Source organism: Leptonychotes weddellii, chromosome 3, assembly GCF_054177405.1.
Source record: "Leptonychotes weddellii isolate Sample4059 chromosome 3, ASM5417740v2, whole genome shotgun sequence".
Taxonomy (NCBI): domain Eukaryota; kingdom Metazoa; phylum Chordata; class Mammalia; order Carnivora; family Phocidae; genus Leptonychotes; species Leptonychotes weddellii.
In genome coordinates this window covers 91,751,104-91,776,053 of record NC_138371.1, presented here as the reverse complement: position 1 = coordinate 91,776,053, position 24,950 = coordinate 91,751,104, and the positions used below count along the sequence as shown (strand labels likewise).

At 40.7% G+C, this 24,950-nt stretch overlaps 1 protein-coding gene across 1 annotated transcript in view; it reads right to left on the bottom strand.

The window, feature by feature from the left end:
• The window catches only part of INSIG2 (insulin induced gene 2), a 17,550-nt gene extending 4,751 nt beyond the window's left edge, over positions 1–12,799 (bottom strand). Inside the window, 4 exon segments of the mRNA XM_081814584.1 lie at positions 3,602–3,616; positions 5,573–5,609; positions 6,101–6,534; positions 12,734–12,799. Of these exon segments, the coding sequence (XP_081670710.1) occupies positions 3,602–3,616; positions 5,573–5,609; positions 6,101–6,396 (348 nt within the window). The 5' untranslated portion in view covers positions 6,397–6,534; positions 12,734–12,799.
• Between the last annotated feature and the right edge of the window lie 12,151 nt (positions 12,800–24,950).

Sequence of the window (24,950 nt, the reverse complement as noted above, 5' to 3'; positions counted from 1 at the left end):
TTATAATTGGCAGAGTGCTATTTCAGTGTATGATTCACAATTTAGCAGTTTGGACTAGATGGTTCATGCTACTTCTCTACGACTACTATCTCTGAGATTTGAAAACATCAAACCAGCTGGCAGTTAAACAACGTTCTCTCTGAACCACATAAGCATGAAGCGCGCTATAAAATGCCCCAAACTGTCTAAAGAGAAGCTGGAAGTGTAAATGTGTACAATACGGTCACCCCACACACAGTGTTTGTTCGGATGGCTACAGCCGGCCTACAGATTATTCTATTGCCTCTAGCTTGTCTCCTGCGCCCAGAGCTGTGTCCTGACGTTCCCCTCCCCGCTGGCCTTCTAATGAGTCCCTAGGTCATATTGTCAAAACAGGGAAACTTGCAATAGAAATCTACATGTAAGCCTCATTCTGCACGTAGGAAAACTTAGGAAACATAATCTATAAGAACTATACGTTTTCGGTTAAAATTCAAATTCACTCTTAAAAATCGGAAGTCATTTTGGTACATTTCTTGGTTTTGGAAAGAACATCTTGAATGTTAACCATATAATTATGAATAACTGTAGGCAAAATGTCTATTTGTGATTGAGACTCCAATTATTCACACCCAATTTTTAATTAAAATACATGTCAAACTTCAACATTTTATTCATGTAATGGGAGAAGATTTTAAATGCTAAGTTAGTCACTAAAAAAAGACCTTAACGAACCAAAATATTCTTCAACAAGTTCTAAAGAAAATGTACTTCTACAGATTAAATTTAACAGGAAATAGCCAGGCAGCTTTGACTTGCTAATCTTCCTAAAAACAGAATGGTCATGTTGCCATTAAGTAATAAAGACACAATTGTCACATTGGTTGAAAGCAATGTTTAAAATGTCCAGTGCTACCTATGATGTATCTTGAAATTACTGTACCAAAATCTGAGTGCCTGAGTATCAGGAACCCCCTGCCTGGCCTGGCATTGGCTAGCTCTATCTTACAAATGATGCATTCAATCAACCTTTAAGGAAAAACAGAAATCAATTAATATCAAAAATCACAGGCTAGCATACCAATGGAGCAGTATTAAAAAGAGGCCGCAGAGTCACCCCTCCATCTGGGGGTGAGCGGCTGCAATGATGTATGTGTGCTCTAATCCACAAATCTGAAAGTACTCTTCTGAGTTAGGCTTTTGCTGAGTATAGATGGTTCACAGACCATCAAGAGATTAACAACAAATTTCAGCAATGCGGACCTCCAACAACCGTTAGTAAATTTAAAACTTTCATATCATATTCCTATTTAAAAGGCTCAGCTCTAAAATCCTGGGAGATTAACTGACAGCATTTCCAAATTCCTACAAAATTAAAATGGCAATAAGCATGCCTAACAGTTGAAATACATCTAAATGAATATTACCTTTTTTTTTTTCTCAAGGGGTCATGAAACTAACAGCTCATGTCATTCCTCACTCTCACTCTCCCTCTCTCTCCTCCCTTTGCCTGTTGCTGAGTAAAATCAACTAAGATCAGGCATTCCAAGTCAATTTTCCTCAGCAGCTGATGCCACAGGTAAAGAATTATCACACAGAGAATACTGACGTGTGTGCACAGATATAAATAAGTAAAATTGACTAGATTTGTATGCATGTGATGTCAGACTCACAAGTGAGAGACAACTGAGGAGAGAAAGCAAAAACACAAAAAGGAATTTAAACTGCCACGCTGCCAACCTTGGGATTTGCCAATAAAAATCAAATCCATTGAGTATGCATGGTTCTCGGTTGCTCACTGAGAAGGAGAATTCGAGGAAGCTTGTCACTTCCCATTAAACATCTTCCTCCTTCCCTTTAAATAAAGGCATGGCAGAGTCTGATAGCAATATCTATGGCACAGGGAGGCTCCACCGTTGGAGAGCTCAGCAGAAGTATGTCTGGGCTTCTTTTCTCTTTCTCCCGACTTTTTTATTTTAACAAGAGATTGTTAAAATCATGCCCGTGTAACATTATATGCAAACATCGTCCTGCTTAATTGGAGGGCTCTCTGATGCAAAATAACATTTCTTGGGATAGATTTAAGTTACTTCCCAGTGACCAGTTACAGCATACCAAGGCAAAACCGGAAGAAGTTTGTAAAACATCAATATTAAGTCATCACTTTTTCAGGGTAGTGTGTTTAATTCAGTGATGCACTAAGAGGAACAGTTAAATCAAATGTTTTGCAAGGAGCAGGGGCTGAAAAAAACAAAGCCACTGAATGAGATAGACTTTCATGGAAAACTACGACAGGATATGCAATGTTTCATTCAATAAACACTTAAGCTCCCATAATGTGTCTGGTTCTTGATTATTTGCTGGGAATTTAAAAAGAAAAAAGAATAAGATGTGATCCTAGCCCCAAAGTGAGCACAGAAACGATGCAATACAGTAATATGTTAGGGGTGGCACTGACAGGGCCTAGTGGGGGCCCAGTCTTCCCCTGGCATGAGCTAAGGCGAGGCAGGGTGCTGGAGTGTAGGGAAAACTTCACAGAAAAAGTGGCCCCCGAGGTAGGAGCCAAGTTCAGCAGGTCAGTGGTGTGGAAATCGTTTTCTAATCCAAGGGAAATTCTGGGGAAAAGCATGGGCAGTTCAAAATATCCACCATCACCTGGAAACTGTAAGCTTTAGGCAAAAAGGGAGCTTCAGAAAGACTCTGAAAAAGACAAAAGTTGGCAAGGGTCATATCGCAGAGACTACCCTGCAGACACTGGGGAATCAGGAAATAATGCCATTGCATTTGTAGCAGATAGGTGCTTGCTCTTACAGTGCTGAGTGTACAACAACACATGATGGGGACAGGGGACTGGAGGGTGGTCAGAGGACAAAATTAGAAGCAGAAAAAGAAAAACCTGAAAATTCCCATCACAGTGGTAGAGGGCCTGGTCCAAGAGAGAGAGGCAACATGGAAACTTGGAAACTTGGGAGGTGGGAGCAGAAGTCTTGCAAGGCTCTCCAGGAACTGGGTAAATGACTGCCTGGCTAAACTAGAAAGATTTGTTTTTTCTTTTAATGTTAGATATTAGTTTCATAGGTATGAATATAATTTGGTTACTTGCGATTTTCAAGTCAATTTCCCTAGTTATTTTACCCACACAATGATGGTTATCTTTTTCCTCTTCTCATTCCTCAGAAAGATTCCTTTGCAGCCCTCCGTAACGTTCAAAAAGTTTCTAACTCTGATTCTAATGCACTGCACACATTGAGAAGTTAATCAACTTGAAACACCAGCCATTATTAAATTAAAAATAGAGAACTAAGAAAAGAAAAATGAGATCAAAGGAAATGTACCAGAGTTCTCTACTGGGTGTCCCTCCAGAAGCACTGCTAACAAATTTTCCAGCACTATGTGCTATAGGGGAAGATAGCAAATAGCCAGGGACCCTTCTGTTTGCATGCAGAAAGTGGTGATTCTGGAGAATCTCCAGAAGGTAGCTGCTCTGTCTATGAATATTAGTTGGATAGGAAAAGCAAAGGACAATTATCAGTTTTTCTGACTTAAGATGGTAAGAACTAGAGTGTTTTGAAAATGCATACCAGCACATGTACACAAAAACATATACATACTTCAAACACACGTAAACATGTACACACTATGTTTCTTGTATCATTAACTTCTTATTTCCTTGATATTTTCCCTAAAATTGGGGGCAGGAGGTGCAAGAATCCATTTTCCACCTTTGGCAACTTTCATAAATCTGGTATCTTCACTCTAATCTACTAAATGCCATGACTCACCCAACAAAATCAGTAGCAGAGTCAACTGGAATCTAGATTTCCAAATGCCTCTCTACTTCCGTGTGCCCATGTACCTCGTGGAATGCACTGCTTTCAGGAGAAACACTTAAGCAAGAAATGTAAATGTAAATCCCCCAAATGGAGAAGTATGAAGTTAGGTTTGCAAGTGTAACAGACCTAATGGCTGGGAAAAGGAAGGAAAGCAGGGACAAAGTAACTGAAATGTGCCATTAACATTTGGAATTTTCCTTCCTAAATATGAGTTTGTGGCAAAAGTGCCCACGCCACAGGGACAGACGCAGGCCCTGGTCCTCTCCTTAATGGAGGTACACTGAAACCTCAGTCAAGTTCTCCTGCCCCAGCCACAAATGTCCAGCACACAACAGTATGTTCCATCCAAGCCTGGCATTTCCTCTGCAAGCTTCAAAAGAGGCCCCCTGAGTCATGGGGAAGTGTGAGGAGCTTCCTCTTTCCCCTTCTCTGGCCTGTGATGCTGGACCCAGTTGCACCATTCACCGGCTCTGAGACCCTGAGCTCAATGACATCCTCTCTTCATCTCAGGCTCCTCATTTCCCCAAAGTAGGCACAATGCCAAAATCTCACTCCCAAAGTTGCCCTACAGATCCCTGGGGTTAAGGGATGGGCCTAGCACATTAGGAGGCAGTCAGTAAGTAATAGTGTCCCTCCCCTGACCTTCCTTTTGTCTATTCTGAAAAGACATGTTCTTCCGAATCCCAAGAAGCTTCAACCGGTAGCCAGACAGCAGCTACACCATACAAGAAAATAAACAAACTAGAAAAAGACGATGGGAAAACTTAATTTTTCTCTTTTGAGTTTAGATGAAAGAAAATACATGAGGACTAGTAGACACAACAGAGAATGATAAAATATAATTTATGCTTTCTCCTCTATTTGGACGAGTTTGCCTAGTCTCTCAGAAAATGTAATAACCCTGGGGAAACTACGAATCACTGCCTTTATAAACTTTTAATGTGAATATTGTAATAGAGACATCGACACATAAACCACACTGAAACCTTACCACAACATGCCTTTCCATCCACGCAACTGTCCAGTAGGTTCCACGAGGTCATTCTAAAACATCTCACACCTAATTCCTCCCCCTTCGACCTCTAGCTGGAGGATGGAAGTCAAGAAGGATCTACATTATACTGCAAGGTATTGGTGTATTTTAAGTATGAGACACCAAATGAACATTCTAAAAAGCAATTTTCTTCCTCGATCAGATTTTTCTTCTACCACACAATGATGGCTTCCTCCTATTACTTCCTTTTATAAAATGTTATTAATCTAGTGGTCTCAGTCATTAGAAAAAGCTAAAGAGTATCCATTATGGAAGCTCCCCATTAAGTACCCTTTCTGAAATGCTCCACTTTATCTGTGACACACTGTCCACCAAAAGAGATCTAAAATAACTACTGAAATAGGATAATGACTTTAAGCAAAGAGAATCTACTTATTAATCTCTTTAAGTATTCTTTATCCTTAAAACACATTTGAAAATGAGATACCGAGAAAAAAAAAGCATGTACAAAAATCTAAAAAATAACATGAAGCTTGGGGCACCTGGGTGGCTCAGTCAGTTAAGCATCTGCCTTTAGCTCAGGTCATGATCCCAGAGTCCTGGGATCAAGCCCTGCATTGAGCACCCTGCTCAGTGGAGAGTCTGCTTCTCCGTTTCTCTCTCCCTCTGCCTCTCCCCCTGCTTGTGCTCACTCTCTCCCTCTCTCTCTCAAATAAATAAAATCTTTAAAAAATAAAAAAATAAAAAATAACATGAAGCTTTAAACTTGAATAACGCTACTCCATCTTTCAAGTTTTCATCTGCTTCAAAAACAAGGCCATAACACACCTAGACCTAACCCTTAAAACCACAGTGACGATGATCATCAAAATAACTCAGAGTAAGACTTAATATGAGGTGGGCTGAAGAAAAGACAAAAGTAAGAAGTTAAAAGCCTCATCCCAAAGGGAAGCAAGATTCTTTTAAGATTAAAATTTTAAAGTTCACAGGTCAGACAGAAATCAGACACAAGAGTACCTACCCTGTGATTCCATTTATATTACATGGGGGAACGGCAAAAATAACCTAGGGACAGGAAGATCAGTGGAAGCCTGAGGCTGAGGGTGGGGAACGGACGGCAAGAGAGCACAAAAGAATCTGTGGGTCATGGAAATGTTCTACAGCCGGACTGCGGTGGTTGGTTACACGACGGTGCGTGTTTGCCTCAACTCATGGAACTGTTCATTTAAAACAGGTCCACTGTCCTGCATTTAAATTAAAGCTGAAAAACAAGTACCGCCCAGACAACATCCACACTCATGTGCCCTCCTTCCTTTCTAAGCAGTGTAGAAGCAACCTACACATACCTGAGGCTGTGCCACAGCATGGTGGTACCCACCACGCTGAAGAAAAGATGCTTGCGATCACGTCAGGTGGAAAGAGCGTCACATTTCTCTGAATCTGAAGTAAGTTCAACACTAGTGCAAGAAATACTCCAATAAAAAACAGTACCACTCCACGAATCATCAAGTTCACACTCCTGCTAGTGACAGAAGAAATGTAGGGGCCACACTTTTTGGGCTCAGGTGACTCTGTCTCTCCTTCTGCCATGGTTTCATACGTTCAGTAAACCAGCAAGGGAGGGAGAAAAAGGCTTTCCAGCTGAAAAGCCAACTGTCTGTGAATCAATGCAGACTGGCGTTTCAACAGTTACAGCATCTTATCCTAAAAGAGGACCTACCAGAAATCCTGTAAGAGATAAGAAAAAAGAAATCAATGTTTGCCTAATAAATGATCATACAATTTTTCTGATTTTAATATTAATTAATTTCAAAGTACAAATAATGAAATGACAAGCTTATCTATTTATTTAAATTAGTTATTTATTAAATCAGAAGTGGTTTAAAAAGCATTCTTATAAGCACGATATAATAAAAAAGTGTTACACTTAATATTTCCTAGGACAGCCTAAGTGACCTGCGAGGCTCAAAGGTTAGAATAATAATAAAAACAGCTTGCTCTGCTTCAGAGAAAAGCAGAGCAGGTTACCTGAGATAGTTCCACCAGAATCTGGAAGATTAAAATCCAGGTTTCTGTTTTTTTCTACCTAAATCTTCAACCCCATCAGTTAGGACAGATGGGCCTAGAGATTTAGGTAAAAATCTTTATACTTTACAAAAAGATAAATGAATTTATACAGAAAATCAACATATTCTAACTGAAAATTCTATACTGCTCACAATAAAATGTGACTTGCTCATGAGGATGACCTCCACAGGGGAACAAAATGTTTTCACGTTTAATGGTTATGTATTTGAATTTTTGCAAAAAGCACCTTACAAAACACAGACTGGCACCCACTTACCTACACATACACCAAGCCCAGAAAGCAGACCTGCCCGACTCTTGGCAGGGCCACAGCTGTGTCCCACCCCTGCCTGGACCCTGTCAGCCCTCTGTTGCAACCACAGAGCTACTGTGACAAAGTTGCAATAGGAAGCAGAAGAAAGGAAGCTAAGAAAATGAAGAGTAACCTCATGGCTAGATTGTAAGGAGTTTTAGCCACTTGGCTCCTGAAAGCCACAGAAAGTAGTCTTCCTCTTGTGTTCATCTGGTTAAGACAAAGAACATCTGACATTTCTGTGAGCACACAACCCATGTGGAAACTGGGGGTTGGGGAGAGGGGTGCTGACTTTAGAAATAACCAGTATGAAAATGAGAACATTTACGAGTACTAGTAACTCTCATAGCCGATCAGTTCCACGTGATAAACACAGACAACAGACTGTTTGTTTGTTTGTTTTACTGACCTCTGTCACATCCAAAGCTCTGGGCCCAGATCACAGGGGGACATCTGTCCTCAAGCTAGTCCTCATAAACCTAACTTAGTCTATAGCATGACTGAGCTCTATAGCTTAGAGGACTACAGAAAATAGTACGTCTTCCGGCTGATTCATGGACAAATACACTCTACACACCAGCTGAAAACGCCTGGAACACATCTCCTTCTGATCTGATCTTGCAGACTCCTCCTTGCTGTGCTATCCAGCAAATTAGCATGCCAGGTGTTTAGTTGCTACAGGATTCTTCATCATCACCATCATCATGACTATTGATATAGCACCCATTTATGGAGGGCCTACTCCATGGCAGACATAGAATTAGCCCTAATCTTCAAAATCACCCAAAGGTAAGTATTACCACCCTCATTTTACAAATGAAATGCAAAGTCAAAGAGATGTAGGAACTTGCTTATCATCACATGACACACAATATCAGAACTGAATTTTACCTTAGGTCTGATTCCAAAACCCATCCTCTTCCCTCTAAATCTGAGCCCCATTCCAGCCCAACTCCTCAGACTTCTTTTTTGGCACATGGATTTATGGAAGGGGATTTGGTTACTGAAAAGACAGTAGACATGAGAAAAACTAACTCAACTATAATATATTCTCAATATAAGTAGGTATAATAGCACAAAGACCATGAGAGTAAATGTACCAAGGCCTTGGAATTTTCTTCAAAATTACTAGATCAAGGTGTAAAAAGATGTTTTAAAGAAAAAAAATCAGGGGGTGCCTGGGTGGCTCAGTTGTTAAGCGTCTGCCTTCGGCTCAGGTTATGATCCCAGGGTGCTGGAATCGAGCCCTGCATTGGGCTCCCTGCTCAGCGGGAAGCCTGCTTCTCCCTCTCCCACTCCCCCTGCTTGTGTTCCCTCTCTCGCTGTCTCTCTCTGTCAAATAAGTAAATAAAATCTTAAAAAAAAAAAATCATATGGACAACTTACATACTGTATACCACCATACTGCGTAAGACCCTTCACTTCCCAGACTTCCAGTAGACACAGCAATGTGCCCCAACTTCTGCTGTTAAAATGGCTACTCGAGGACAAAGTATATAATTTTAAGTAGCCCCAATTCCTCTAGTGAATCCTCGTTTTATGTCTGTGATCCTTCCAAGCGGGAATTAATGGCAAAGGATGTTTTGTGTTGAATTATGTTTCTAAAAGAGCATAGTAACTTCAGCTTAAAAAGCGTTTTTCAGTTGTGCCAGGTCCCAGCTCACAATCACCAGTGTTTGTCAGAGGGCACTGGCATTTTGGACAGGACAATTCCTTGCTGTGTAGAAGGAACTGCCCTAGGCATTGCAAAACACTTAACGTCCCTGGCTCGTGCCCACTAAATACCAAGGGCATGCTCCCTCGACCATTTGAGACAACCAAAACTGTTCCTACAATATTTCCAAATGCCCCCAGAGAGGCAATGCCCTCCCACTAAGGACCACTGATTGCCACAGACTATTTCCTCAAGCTAGAGACTTTCGAAGCTGTTTATTTATGTTATTCTACCACAGCTGTCTATTCAACCTTTCCTGGCAATGCTTGTTTATAGTTTCCTACTTCACCCCAAAAGTTTTCTTTAAAATTAACACAGTATTTGGTTGGCGGCTGTTTATTTGAATGAGTTCTCTTTTTAAAGATCATATTTTAAAAATCCAAAAAGCTGATTTTTATGACTATATTTGAACGAGCTCTCTTTTTAAAGATTATATTTTAAAAATCCAACGAGCTACTTTTTACGACTACATAATAATACAATATTATATAATTCCTGGAGACAAAAATAAAAGGAGGCTTTAGAATCACAGTAACCTAAAATTTAAGAAATAGAAGGGAACTGAGAGATCATCTATCCCAGGGGGTCCATGAGCCCTGAGGCAAAACAAAACAAAAAAAGTTGTGTATATATGCATTTTTCTGGAGAGTTCCACAGTTTATATCAAGTACTTAAAAAGCCCATGATCCAAAGAAGTTAAGAACCAGTGATCTAACAGTTTTCTCATTTTACTGGCATATCAAATGAGACCCAAAGTGGTCAAGTGAGGTGACAAGATCAAGGCTGTGTACTACTAGATCTTGCTACCACAAATGTGTAAAGTGAACTCCTGGAAATGAAGAGGCTCATTAAAGGGATAAAAAATTCCACAAGACCACTCACTCCCTAGTATGCAACAGTTCAGTTCCTTAAAAAGCATGCTGTTTAAATATCAGTCACAAAACAGGGGAGTGGGTTATTTAAATGAAAGCTCTTGGGATTAAGTATCCCCTTAATCTGTTTATTGTAAAGTTCGGGTTTTCTGATTAGGTACTGATATTTTTTTTCTTAAAATAAAATGTACCTATACCTTTAAATATTACTCTTACATCAATGATAAATTTGATTCTTCTCCAAAATTTTAAAAAAAAATCTATATTTGAAAAATTTAGATTACTCAAGAAATAATTTGCTGATTAGGGAAGAAGTCTTTGGTATAAAGATATTATTTACAGAGACCAATACCTCAATAGATCCTCAATGATAATCCTGGTACAGAGGTGTTTTGGTTTTTTTGGGTTTTTTTGAAGGTTTTATTTATTTATTTGACAGAGACACAGCGAGAGAGGGGAACACAAGCAGAGGGAGTGGGAGAGGGAGAAGCAGGCTTCCCGCGGAGCAGGGAGCCCGGTGTGGGGCTCGATCCCAGGACCCAGGGATTATGACCTGAGCCGAAGGCACGACTGAGCCACCCAAGCGCCCCGAGGCAAGTGTTTTTAATCCCCATTTTACAGAACAAAGTAAGTTAAGTAACTTCCTGAGATGATAACACTGTTACCAGATAGCACCAGGACTGGCATCCTCCCCCACATTCCCAACACTCTAGCTCCTTCTAGAGTTCTTTCCCATTTCACCACACTGCCCCAAGTACAAACACCATACAAAAACAATTCACTCGCCACACAATGGCAGCTTTTAAAGTCATGCTGATCAACCACTGTTAATACCAAAATAATGTGCGGTTTTTTTTCCAAAAATTGACAAAGAAAAATCTCCCACAGTATATAAGAAATTCTTATTCTTCCTTGAGCCCTGACCTACAATTTATATAAAGTACATTACTGAACAAAAAGAAAAATAGTTCAAATAGTTTAGACAGATCAATAACAAATCATCAAAACTGGAAAAATATTAATCCAGCTATATGGCCGTTTGTTAATGGGTGATATTATTCCTTTAAAAAAATAAGTAATAAGTGATTCAGGACTTTGTGAATGAATTCATTTGTGAATGAAAATCAAAGTTTATGTCTTCCACTGAAACAACTTTCAGGCAATAAGCATTTGAAAACAACAAACACACAATTTTCTAGTAACCTTAAGAAACGGCTGTATTTTATCAATTTCTACACCTTCTCAATCCAACAAGACCATTCATCTTCCAATGATTAACAGCCACAGAAGTATATTTCTTTCCTCATATCACCCTATCTCTTCAAGTGTTTAGGTCAGATAGGCTACTAAATAATAAAACTAAATTACTACCTCACATCTTTCATCAGATGCTCTCTTAATTATAATGGCATTCTCAAAACAGAATAAGCATAAACATCAGGAAAAATACATTTATATCAATGAAAAAATTTAACTCTCCTTAAATAAATAAACACAAATGTGAATCATAGGCTATGCACACTAAAACTTCTAGAAAGACAAACATTTTGTCTTAAGACAATGCAACTCATCTTTCCTTTCTATGTTAAGACCCAAACATGGAAACCATTAAACAAGCAGCATTCACATCCCATTACTACTTTTAAATGTCAAGTCTCAGTCACTAAAAAGGTTACTCTATCATTTGGGAATAATTTTCTGATAACAAATTACTGAACTGCATTCTCTCCTTTCCTTTACAGCAGACCATTCCTAAAAACAACAGTTGTCAGTTTAAAAAGAATCAACCTCTTCCACTTTGTATCAGATATGTACTGACAACTACAAAAAATCACACTAGTCAACATAATGGGCAGAGAAAGAATGAAAGCGGAAAACAGGAAGAGTCCCAGGAACAGTACCTGGCTAATATTTTTTCCCTGGAGACCCTATTAGTCAGGTATCCCTTCATTCATTTTCACTCGGTGGGTGGCAATCAGGGCCAAGCCCCAAAGCTGGAAAACACAATCTAGCCACTGTTTGCCTTCATTCTCCCTGTACCTAGCACTGGAGCGTGCCTTCCCCTGCAATCCTCAGCCCCATTGCCAATACTGATCTGGGCCAGTTTCAGTGGCCCAGGAGTCAAGTCTACCCATTCCTTCTTAAAGCATCTCCTCATCAATCCTACAAAACAGGAAGCCCTTCATGGTATATTTTCCTAGACTATCAAGCTAACACCATACTTTTATAACTTTTTTCCAACATTAACGGCATGGGTCATGATCACTTGTTTTAGCACACTTCCTCCCACCCCCACCCCCCGTCCCCTATCATCCACACCTCTTTTCTTTTCCAGATGGCCAATCCCCACTGAGCAACCCCAAAATCCCAGTAGCTTATCACCAGCTGACTTCTAGGTCCTGGCAAGTGTTCTCTTTGGACTGACCCACACACCTACTCCAAAGGTGTCCAATTCCAAACCAAAATGCCAAAGTCCCACTCCTCAACCCCGTATCAACATACCTTCTTGCGGATTCTAAACTTACTACAAAAGCCACCTTTTTGGATCCATCCTCCTCCCCAGCCTGAGTCTCCCTGGCTACCAGCCTCCCAAGTCCTGACAGCTCTATGCTTGACAGCTCGCCGACCTCCAGCTTCATCAAATCTCCAGGGTCGCCCTTCCCGCCGTCCTCCAGTCTTCTTTCCGCTCGGACACTCTTGCACTGTCCGGGGAGCCTCGGCCTCTCCCATGACCTCCGCCCGACCCCGCTGTCTCCTTCCGGACCTCGCCGACCCTTCACCAGGTAAGCGGGGCCCCTTGCCCTTCAGGCCCCATCTGCGGTCCTGGCTACCCGCACCTGCCAACAGGGTTCCCAGCCTGCAAAAACACAAGCAGTTCCTCTTCCCGAAGGCCATCCCCCTCCTCAGGCCGCTTCCCTCAGCACCATATCTCCCGAGCTTCGCAGGGGGACCCCAACTCACCCCCGCCTCCGCCATCTTCTGGGACCGGCTGCCGCCCCCCTCCCCCCCCGCCTCTTCCTCCTCCCCTCCCACAACTCCGCCGGAGCCCCACTGCGCCTGTGCAGTCCACGAGGCGGTGCTCCGACGATCGGGGCAGAAGAACTTCCGGTTCGTACCCGCCCTTGTTGTTAGGCCCGTGAGACGGGGCAAAAGGGCTTCCGGCTTGCCCGAAACCAGCCACTGCTTGTAGGTGTGGACTGTTTAGACGGTGGGAGGTGGCTAGGTCAGCTGTTGTTTGCTGAGCAGGCAGTCGTGGGTTGTGACGAGTATCCAGGCCCTGTGGGCGGTGTAAGAGAATCGCGCACAAACACACGCACACTCTCTGGGAGGCGTGACCCTCAGCGTGTCCCTCTGCTCCAAAGGGAATTGAGGGCTTGAGCGCAGGCCGCCGGATCTCCCACCGGAGACGCTGACTCAGTACCTTGTGCTTTTGCCGGGCTTTACTCTTTACATTTTCCCCTTCCCTACTAAATCATAAAAGCATGATTGATATTTCTCTCATCTCCATCCCACAGCACTTCATAAGGTTTTTATTGATCATCGTTCCCCAAGTTCGACCAGGTAGCACACTTTGAGCTACCTCTTTGGAAGAGCTTTAGAGGTGGATAAAAAAGTAGAGAAAATACAGAATCCTATCTTTGTTAGGAGGTGTGCTGTAATATGGATGTAATCAGGTTACAGTGGTCTTGAGGAAAGTTTTAGGTGAAATTTGGGCCTCGCGTAATTGTTTAAGAGCTTTCCATAAAAGTATCAGTTAATGAAATACCTTCTTTTTTTTCTTTGAGTGGTTAACAATAAGATGGATTTTTGTGTTTCCAACCTTTATATAAGTACACTTATTTCTCAAAATTAAAGTCTAAATTAAATCTGCAGCAAAATGCATCTAGGCAAGTATTTATATGATCTTTCTTGTTTACTCTGTTTCCTGTAGCTCATAAATTTCTCTTTTTTTTTTTTTTTAAAGATTTTATTTATTTATTTGACAGGGAGAGACACAGCGAGAGAGGAAACACAAGCAGGGGGAACGGGAGAGAGAGAAGCAGGCTTCCTGCGGAGCAGGGAGCCTGATGCGGGGCTCGATCCCAGGACACTGGGATCATGACCTGAGCCGAAGGCAGACGCTTAACGACTGAGCCACCCAGGTGCCCCTCTCTTTTTTAAAAGATTTTATTTATTTATTTGAGAGGGAGAGCGAGAGGGAGCACAAGCAGGGGAAAGGGGCAGAGGGAGAGGAAGAAGCAGGTTCCCCACTGAGCAGGGAGCCCGCTGGAGATGCAGGGCTGGGTCCCAGGATCCTGGGATCATGACCTGAGCCAAAGGCAGATGCTTAACCAACTGAGCCACCCAGGTGATATTTTGCCATAAATTTGCCATAAATTTCTCTTCTATAGGTTTTTATACCACCAGTAAAATAAGATTTGGGCAGATTATACGGATGGATGAGGAATTTTAAAAGAAAAAGAGAAGAGTACATACTAAAGAGACAACAATCTCAAAAATGTCCTGACATTAAGACTCTCTGTAAAACAGTATGAGTTCTATTCATCCAGCTCATGTCTCCCCTAAGCCATCTTTTTCAAACACTTAGAAATTGCCTTCAAGAAAATCCTTATGGAAAATTTTAGCCTACAGAGGCATTTATTTTAGTTTAAATATTTATTTAAAGCTGGAAAATGTTGGTATATTCCAGGAATTGAAAAGAAGATAGAATCGCTGGGGGGTAGCAATTGAGAAGGAAGAGGTTACAAATTGAGGTTGTGTATTAATATCGTGATTGAGCACATACTCAATCTATGTGCCAGACACTGCTAAATTTAATTTCATTTGACCTGCTCAAAAACTCTTTTAAAATAGATATTATGTAGTAGATGAGGAATTAAGACCAAGAGCTGTGATACCCAATCCTGGCTGCATATTAGGATCACCCATGGATCTATTGAAATTTCTTGTGTCTGAGCCTCATCCTCCATATATATTCTGACTTAATTGGGCTGAGAAGAGGACCTGAATCATTTTAACAAATTCCTTGTGTAATCCCAATGTGCAACCAAAGCTGAGAATCACTGTGTTAGAGTCAATTTGCCCAGGGTCACTTAGCAACTAAGTAAGTGGCAGAGGAGGCAGAAATTTAATCTAGATCTATCTGATTCCAAAACCTGTGCTCTTAGCTGCCCATTAGCACCGTCTAGATTCAACAACATGTAGCACACACCACTTGCATGCTAGGAATTTTGTTAAACACTGGGACACAAAGATGAATGAGACAGAGCCTGTGCCTTAAATAAATTCAAGCCTTGTAAGGCAGAAGTCTCAGTAAATGAAACTAGGCCAGCTCACACAAGGTAGAAGCAAGTCAACTGAAAACTCTGTGTATTTCCTTCCAATTTTGAGCTAGATTGGCATGGAAGGTAACTGGTGGCAGGAAATCTAGGTAGGTGGCTATTGCAATTGTAGGCTGAACTAAGACAATGACAGGGGTACAAAGAGAATTGGCAGGACTTGCTGAACATTGATGAGAGGATGAAGGAAGGAAAGAAAGAAGTAGAAGATGACTTCAGAGTTTTGAGTTTGAGTGGAAGTAACACCCAGATCAAGAACACAAGAATGGGGTTCAATGAGCTTGAAATACTTGTTGAACATTCAGATGGAAATATCTAGTAGACCACTGGAAGTGTGCATCTGGAATTCAAATGAGCAAATAGTCTGGAAATAAAGATCTGGAGTCACTGACTTATAAGTGGTAGCTGAAACCAAGCTTTGTATAATGTGTATGCTATGTATGGAATTTTTTTTAAAAGACAATAGAGATCAGGGAGGAAAAAAACCCACCAAATTTGACATTGCCATATTTGAATAGTTCAATAAATCTATTTTTATCTGCAGTGATATTAAATACAGTCAACTCATGATCATCCGTGATGAGTTTTTAATACTTTCCAGAATTTCCCTAGCCTCACATCAAATTTAACAGATGATGCATGGCCATGGAATGCAAACCAATTTTAAATATTGGCTAAATATTTAAGAACACAATATGATGCATTCAGAAATGTAATAGAAATATCCTAGAGCAGTGTTTCCACACATAAATAACATTTATGCACCCCTAGTTTTGACTTCAATTATTTTATCCTAATATTACTTAAACCTACAAAAATTACAATATTCTAGACATAAATCTAGACAAAAAATTCTTAGGCTTAAGCCCATATACCTCTATAAACCAGAACCCTTACAAAATAAATAGGAACAGAAGCATAAAATAAGTAAGCTTCAAATCGTAATGTGAAAGGTGTTTTCTTGAACTTGAAGAATTTCAGTAAATATTTAAATCATTGCTCCAGAATGGATTATTTTAAGATAAAACATGCTTTTAATACTGTATGTCATGTGATGGCTCAGTTCTCTCACCACTTCTCTTTATTAAACCTTTATTTTTATAGTAAACCCACCATTACTGGGCCTTTATTTGAGGCAAATGGTCATTTAAATCCATCTCTCTTTTTTTTTTTGCAAATCAATGTAAAACAATTACAGGCCAATCTTAAGAGAAATCATGTAACAATACTCTGTTAGAATGTGTTGATCAACATAATCCAGAACAGGCTTGTATTAATATTTGAAGTTTATCATGTAAGTAAAATCACATCATTTCAAAATTCTTCAGAGGAATTATGGAATACTAAGAATATATTCAGAATATATTCATGGTCCCTAAAGATCTGCAGATGCCACTTTGAAAAACAAAAAAACAAAAAACCTATCCTAGATTATCCAGTGTTTTTGATTATTTATGCTTTGTAAAATTCCTTAGCATAAATCTCCAATTCTCAAAATGTATCCCACAGAATCAATATTAACAGGTAGTTTGTGAGGGGAGGGGGATGGGGTTCTACATTTGTATTTGGTAAGCATTGGATTAGAAAAAAATGAAACATATTTTCAATATGGGAATTCTGAGATCCTTTAACATGCCAGGACACTGTTGTCCGATGGAACATGTGATTCTTTCCCTCCTTCAGGGCATCTCACAGGGCTAGTATTTGACTATGTTTACATATTGTCAAACATTTCGGTCTAGTACACTTAAGGAAAGTTGAAGGAATGAAGTTGTATTTTACAGTGAAGGCTGTTTATAAAATCCTCTGTCATCTGTCAATCAATAACATCTACATAGAAAGCAGAAGCATCATCAGGCATATGGCACACTTTTCAATGCCTAGTATGGTGCCTATTTCATAATACAAGCTCAATAAATATTTTGGGGGTTAATTAGTATTTTGTTGTATTATTTGTTTTATGTCAATAGCAGTGGCTGCTATTTTGATTTAATGAACTACATATCTTCTGGAGAGAAGACCATGGTCACAAAAGTGTTTTTATGAAGCCCGTCATATAACCAATATTTATCCTGAAGTATCATAAAGAAATTTGTCTTAGAATCTACACTGTCCAATATGGTAGGCACTAGCCATGTGCAGCTATTTATATTAATTTAAGATTTTATTTACTTATTTATTTATTTTAGAGAGAGAGAGTGAGTGTGAGTGTGAGCAGGGGAGGGGCAGAAGGAAAGGGAGAGAGAATCTCAAGCAGACTCCTTGCTGAGTGTGAAGCCCAGCACAGGCTGATCTCACGACCCTGAGGTCATGACCTGAGCCAAAACCAAGAGTCAGACACTTAGCCGACTAAGCCACCCAGGTGCCCCTAAATTAATTAAAATGAAATAAATTAAAAACTTAGTTCTGTAGTCACACGTATCAAGTGTGCAATAACCCCATGTAAACAGGGCAGATTACAGAACATTTCTATTATCGCATGAAATTTTACTGGAAAGCCCTGTATTAGACGATTTACATAAACTTAGTTTCCTCAAAATACTAACAAGGAAGGAAAAAAATCAAGAAATAGAGTTGAAATTAAATTATTACCTCCCAGCAATTTGTCCTTAAAATTTATAACCTCTTTTAGCATGTTGGAGAAAGAATTATATAATGCAAAGTGACCCAGTGGTTCTAGTTTTACTTTAGGAAAAAGTTTGAGTTATGGCATTCTCTACTTTCAGACCTGGCACCAACCTCTTCCAGAGGGATGCACCAATTCCAAGACAGTCTGGTTTCTCAATAAGAGTCATGAGCAGATGGCCAGTAGAAAGTCTATACCATGTAATGTAGATCGGGTGGTAAAGAAAAGCCCTCCTACTGAAAACAAAAGTGTTTGTTGGAATATATTTTAAGTATCATCAAAGAGCTGAGAAGATAAAGAAAGATTACCAGGCCAAAATATAAGGGAAAGTAGGACCCTGGAGAAGTAAGCAGAGCAAGAAAGCTACTTGCCCTGAAATGTTTTCCTGGTTGGAAAAAAACTGAAATTCTGTTTTAACAGACTTTTCAGACAAGAGGACAAATGTAAAAGCTTGGGGTCTGCTAATTTGGGGATTCAGAGAGCTCAGGTTTAAAAGGTGGGACAGCCAAGGATAGCACCTTTGGCGTAAAGGTAATGGGAAGTGAGGCCACTCCCCACCCACACACGGAAATGAGCAGAGCAGAAGGAAATAAAAACATAAATAAGTACCTGTGGGAATGTAGGCACAAGCTGACCCTCAGGCAAATTTGCATTCCAAATTCATTCCACCTCAGTAAATTCAAAAACTTCATGTCTTTAATTTTGTTTAAAGTGTTCTTAGACTGATGGAGTCCAAAATACCTGTGGATTGAATGCTTCTTCTGCATGTCTTTCCAGTCTTTTATAAATGTCTAGCCCACATCTCATACATGTGCACATTTTTTAGTAACACTCACCTTAACCAAGCACCCATAGCTTTTAACTTATTTGTCCTAGAAAAAAACCTGCCCTTTCAATATTTCCACTTAATCAATTTACAAATTTTTTAAAAGATTACTTATTTGAGAAAGAGAGAGAGCACACATGAGTAGGATAAGGGGCAGAAGGAGAGAATCTCAAGCAGACTCCATACTGACTGGTGAGCTCCATGCAGGGCTTGATCTCATGACCCATGCAATCATGACCCGAGCTGAAACCAAGAGTGGGATCCTCAACTGACAGAGGCACTCAGGCGCCCTCATCAATTTCCAAATTTTGAATTACATTATGCAGTCACAACAACATAACTGGCAATAATCACAGTGAACTCTTGATGGACACAAAATCTACTTGCTGGAGCTGGATGTGCAGGGGGTAACTAGCCCCAGGAACGGAGCCTGCTTTACCAGGGAAAGGAGACTTGCATTTTACTTTAAGTGTAAGACCTTCTTACACCCTTTCTCAGTGCTGTGAGATAGACAGGGGAGGCTCACAGAGAGGAAAGTCTCACCCAAGGTTTACTAGCAGTTGGGTCAGAATAGAAATCAGATCTGCTGGTTCATAATTCAGTCCTTTTTTTTTTTTAAATAGAATTCATCTTGATCTAAGAACCATGCTTGAAATCTTTTAGATCATGTAAAAAGAATTTTTTTCTACTGTATTAGCCTAACACACTCTGAGATGATAATAATTCTTGGTATATTTGTAGATAAAGTTTTTGTACGTTTCCTTGATAATATGCCCAGAATATTCAGTCTATCTTTTCATAACTCTAGACTGAAAATACACTGAAGTTACCAACCGTTCGGTCATAGTTACAAATGTGAGGTGATTTTATAATAGGGATGTTTATCTTCTTGGATATAAACTCATTAAATGTTTTCTGCAATTACCGACCTTAGCCTGCTTTTATAATTTTTTGTTTGGTGGCAAACTCCACAGCACATGGAAACAAATTGAGGGTCGGGGGTGGGAGACAAAGTGATGGAGGTGCTTATAAATCAATCTAGTCACAAGGAGGCAAACTAACCTGAGTTCTCATGGTTGCACTGCTTCAATCTGTGATTATTAGTAAGATCAATGCTGGCTATAGAGGAAAAAAACAACATGTTGCCAAAGAGGGGAGGAGGACAGAGAACAGGGGCAGGGTGAAACCCCAAAGCTCTGAAGGAAGAGGTCAGTAAGAAGGGCAGTCACCTTTTAGTAGTGATCTTTGTGTAACGCTGTCAGGGTGCTTTTGGGGACTGTTAGGAAGTAGTGGCAACTAAAGTCAATAAACTGAATGTATATAAAGTCAAATGGTCCCTGTAAGGCTTGGTATGTATCATCAGGCAACAAATAAACTAAACAAAGCCCAAACAAGGTCACCACGGATGAGCAAGCAAATGCAGAACACAACTCTAAGACAAAATCACTGAGGTATAAAACATCAGGGTGAGAAGACACCTGGAAAGACTATAAACTATTTGTCAGAGAGGCAGTGAGAGAGACCAAGAACAGAGTGGCGACACTAGCTATTAATTATTACAAGGGCCCATGCAATTTGCGGTCAAAAAACATAACAAGGTGTTCTCTAAGGGATTTCTCTCTTGCTAATTCACCACACTGTTGTTTCTGTTGTGTGACACTCTTGCATTCTAATCGAATTCACACACTGGGGTCTTAGGTAGGATTCAGTCTCTCCCAAAGGTGAAATGTGTATTCCAATCTCTAGTTGAAATTAAGCTAGACTCATAGTTGTCTAAGAGCATATATTGTTTTTATAAGAGACTGAAAAAAGTAGCAGAGAACCTCCTCTGGTTTGCCAATTATATGTGTATATGTATATACATTGATTCACAAAAGCAGAGGATTTCATCTGATAACAAATGGAAGACACAAACAATCAAATAGTTGGAAATTTCCCAGAAGAAATATATATAAGGCTAGGTGATGTAACAGACATAAAACACACTTACAGAAAGTCAATGGCTTGGATTTAGATTTCTTCTGGGACTCAGATTTGCCAAAAACGGAAACTACCAAAAGAATTTTCTGTAGAGATAAAGACATCGCTTGAAATGATTTTAAATTTATTTCCTTTGGAATTTGAGAAGCATTGCTTTTTTTAAAGACTAGGGATCAATGCTTTAATAGTGATTAGAGATCATTAAAAGAACTTAGACTTTTCAGAAGAAGATCTTAGATTCATAAAAGTAATGTTAGTATTGAAGTATGATAAAACCATGAGTAGAAAAGACATTCCAAGCTGGAAAATAATATGTGTGGCGCAATGATGGCTTGGAGGGTCCTGGTGATGCTCACTATTTTCAGACGCTTTCTTAGACGCTTGAGCTCCAGTAGGTCCCATTGCTCCTCTGTTATTTTAAAAATTGCTGTGGTGTCCACTCCGAGAGCTCAGTTTTATTTCAGGGAACTTGGGGTAAAGGAAAAGCATGCGCGCTGCATAGAAGGAGGAATATCTGGGTTCCAGGCTCTGCTCTCTATTACCAGCTGGTTATTCTTGGGCAAGTGACTTGCCTTATCTGATCCTCCATTTCCTCATCATTGAAGTGCTTCTTGTCATAAGGAATACATGTAATAAAGTAGTCATAAAACGTCATAGTTATGTGGGTATTACCATTAATCACTTTGATGTTCTCCTTGACAAATGACGTTCCTATTTCTGTTGAATGCCTCCAGGATCGAAAATTCCTCACCTCTTAAAGAAACTTGTTTCATCTCTGCAGAGCTCTAGGTGCAAGAAAGTTCCTCTTGGAGTTCAACTATATCCAGCTTCTTGATGGCTTCCCACCCACTGACACCACTTCATGTGACAACCTTGAAATTGTGAAATTCTCCTCCTGCTCTGAGCTCCCCACAGACTCTTGTCCTCGTTAAAGATACCATTTGTTTAGCCATTTTCCATATGACAGGTTCTCCATCCCCTTACCATAATTGTTGCTTTCTTCTGGACATGCTTCAGACTACCAACATCCCCTCCATAGGGTTACTTCCAGAACAAACACCAAAGCCGCATCACCACATCCCCCATTTTAGATACTTCCTTGAACACAATGCCCCTTTACAGTAGCATTTTTGGCAGTCATATCCTACTATTAAGTTGTATTGAGTTGTTAAATTTAAACAGCTCTTAAATCCTTTTCATGTGCACAAACCATATTTTCTCTATCCTGTTCCTGTATAGTTGAGGGTAGAATTTGGGGGTGTTTAGATTTTTCCATGTTTTCCATTGAGGATGATGGGTGGATGCCTAAACAAAAGAGATTATGAGTTTCCTGTTGAATTTCTTCTTCTTAAACCATGTCTTTCCACTGTTCCCACTGTTCAACATAATGATGAGCCCCCTTAAGCCTTGTGTTACCTGCAGACTGCATCAGCATACCATCAGAATCTTATCCCAAGTCCTTAATCAATACTTTGCATAGTACAGCACCAAGCACAGAGGCCTGTGGTGGGCTCTGGAGAGAGCCCTGCCATTTGGTTTGACATGAATCCATTCATCAAAAAAGAATTCTGTTTACTATAGGCCCAGCTTATATTCATTCAGAGTGGTGTCATTACAGCCTGGCAAATGCGTTTAGAAAGTCAGGCTAACTATTTCATCTTCACTAACTGACGCCGATTCCTTTGCTGAGAGCTTGCAAATGATCTCTTTAATGCTTTGTTCTAGAAAATTCCCCAGATGTCAAGCCCATCTCCCAGAACTCACAGGATTCACCTCTGCTTTGAGAATAAGACATTTGTCCATTTTCAGTTTTCCCTAATTCTTAAGGTTCTTCAGAAATTATTGACAGGAGTTCCTCGGTTTTATCCCAAGATTCTTGTAGTCTCTAGGAAATGTGCCTCATCCAAGCCGTGAGACTTATATGCATTTTGAACAGCCAGTGCTTTCTTACAGCTTTCTTCCCTACCTTACTTTTACAAACTAGTATTAGGGTTGCTTTTCCTTCTCTGGCAATCTTTCAGCTAGAGAAAGCATAGGAATTTAAGCAGTGAAGTGGTTCTACTCTCCTCCTCTACTCTTTTAACACTGCAAGTAGTAGGCTCCTTAAACTTTGGGCACACTTCTGTGCCATCTATGAAAACGTGCTTTGCGTGACTTATTACCTCCGGCCTGAACCATTTACATTTGGATTGTTCACAACTCCAGTCCTAAATGCTGGCACTTCACAGTCTGATCTGTTTCCACTCTGACCCTCGGACTTATTTTCATCTTTCACTTCTGCTTCTCTCCTGAGACCTACTACTCCCCCATACTCCGATTTTCTCTTTGCTCTTAACTCTCTGGCTCCTGCTTTGGTCCCCCAAGGGTAAATGCCCCTCCTCAGCAAATGGGTTCTTGCCTTTGGCCAATCTCCTTGGGTCTGACATTCCCACCAGGTTTTCCAGCCATCCACTGCTGTGGATCAAACCAGGGAGCAGCTTCATTGCCTTTAAGTCACATGGCATCACTTCTGCCATCCTCTCTTGGTCAACCGATGGCTAAGGTTGGTCCAGATTCAGAGAAAGGAGACACGGACTCCAGCTCTCAATGAGAGGAATGTCAGAAAATTTGCACACAGGTATTTAGAATGGTACCAGGTTAACAGAGCCCAGCAAACAGAGCCCTGGCACCACACGGCAAAGCCATCTGTTACTTGTTCTTCCTTCTCTCTACATAAGTGTACACATCCTCAGATGCTTAGCATGTTTCATATACCTCCCTCTATCCTGGCCATTAGGGTCTAATATTCTTACAGGCTTACATTGCTGTCTTACCTTTGAACATGATTGCTTGTCTGTTTTCTGTTTGAATTCATCAGAGAGGACCCTGTGGAGTCATATCAGTTTATTAGGGGCTTTTCCATTGCTTCCAGTCCACTGTATCGCCAAAAATTAAGCTTTGAAAATATTTCATTCCTTTTCTTAGAGTGCCTATAAATGGAATGCTAGCAATCCCTTTCCTCTGCATAACCCCGCTCAACATTTACAAGCTAGATACTGACCTCTTGTTAATGCTTCTCATCCCCTTCTTAGGGTGGGGAAGGTATAACCACATGATGAAGAGTCAGACAGACCTGAGAGTTCATTCCTGGTCTCCCTCACTAGGTAGCTGGGTAATCTGGGGAACATGATTTTACCTCTTTAGAAGAGTAAATTTTATGTGATAATGGGGATGACAGTAGGATTAACTGACAGTGGGATTAATTTTTTTAAGACTTTTTATTTATTTGAGAGAGAGAGAGAGCACAGCAGTGGGAGGAGCAGAGGGAGAGGGAGAGGGAGAAGCAGGCTCCCCACCAAGCAGCGAGCCTGACGCGGGGCTCGATCCCAGGACCCTGAAATCATGACCTGAGTCAAAGTCAGACGCTTAACTGACTGAGCCACCCAGGTGCCCCTGACAGTGAGATTAAATGAAAGAATATAGAGAGAGGATTTAGCACATTAGTAGGCACTCACTAAACAGTAGCTGTTAATCTTATTCATCTCTTACCCATATTTTTTTAAGATTTTATTTATTTATTTGAGCAGGAGGAGGTGCAAAGGGAGAGGGAGAAGCGGACTCCTCGCTGAGCAAGGAGCCTGACATGAGGCTCAATCCCAGGACCCCGAGATCATGACCTGAGCCGAAGGCAGATGCTGAACTGACTGAGTGAGCCACCCAGGCACTCCCATCTCTTACCCTTATTATCTTTTAACTGAAAATGGCAACAACCTCTCCATTCTGGACTCTGGGTATGCATAAAACAGAAGCCGTGTATCTGTGCCGGCCAGGGTGTTTGGTACAGAAGAACACCCTGTGTTCTTCACAAGTAGTTGCTTACGTTTTTGTCTGGTTTTGTCAGCAACTTGAGCAAGATCTGCTAGGGTCATGGTGACCCATTCCTTCCCTTCTTTTGTAACCCTTGCAGCACCTACCTCGGGCCTGAGCTATCAGGTCCAGAGGTGCATCCCAGATCACATAAGCTGTCCCTACGTTGAACAACTGAATGTCAGAGCCAAGACTGCTGCCCCAAGTTTCTCTCGGCAAATAACTCTAGGACACCTTCCTACAGAGAACTTAATGTAGGGGAATGCTGCTTGTCCAGAGTGTATACTTGTGGGTGTATAATTAGCCACGAGTCAGCGTGTAAATAAATTGCTTTATTTGTCAATGTGAAAAGCTCTGCAGAAATACAAGGTATTATAGGAACCAGGGCTGAACACAGGAGATAAGGCACTGTGGGGAGAGAACCAGTGAGTGAGGCATCAGTGTGTGTCACGTATCCCTCCGAGGGGACGAAGCCCGTAGGTTCTCTTCCCTCACTTTCTAAGAACACTGACTCCCCTGGGTGAATAATTTAAAGGACAAATTACCACTCTTCTGGGTACC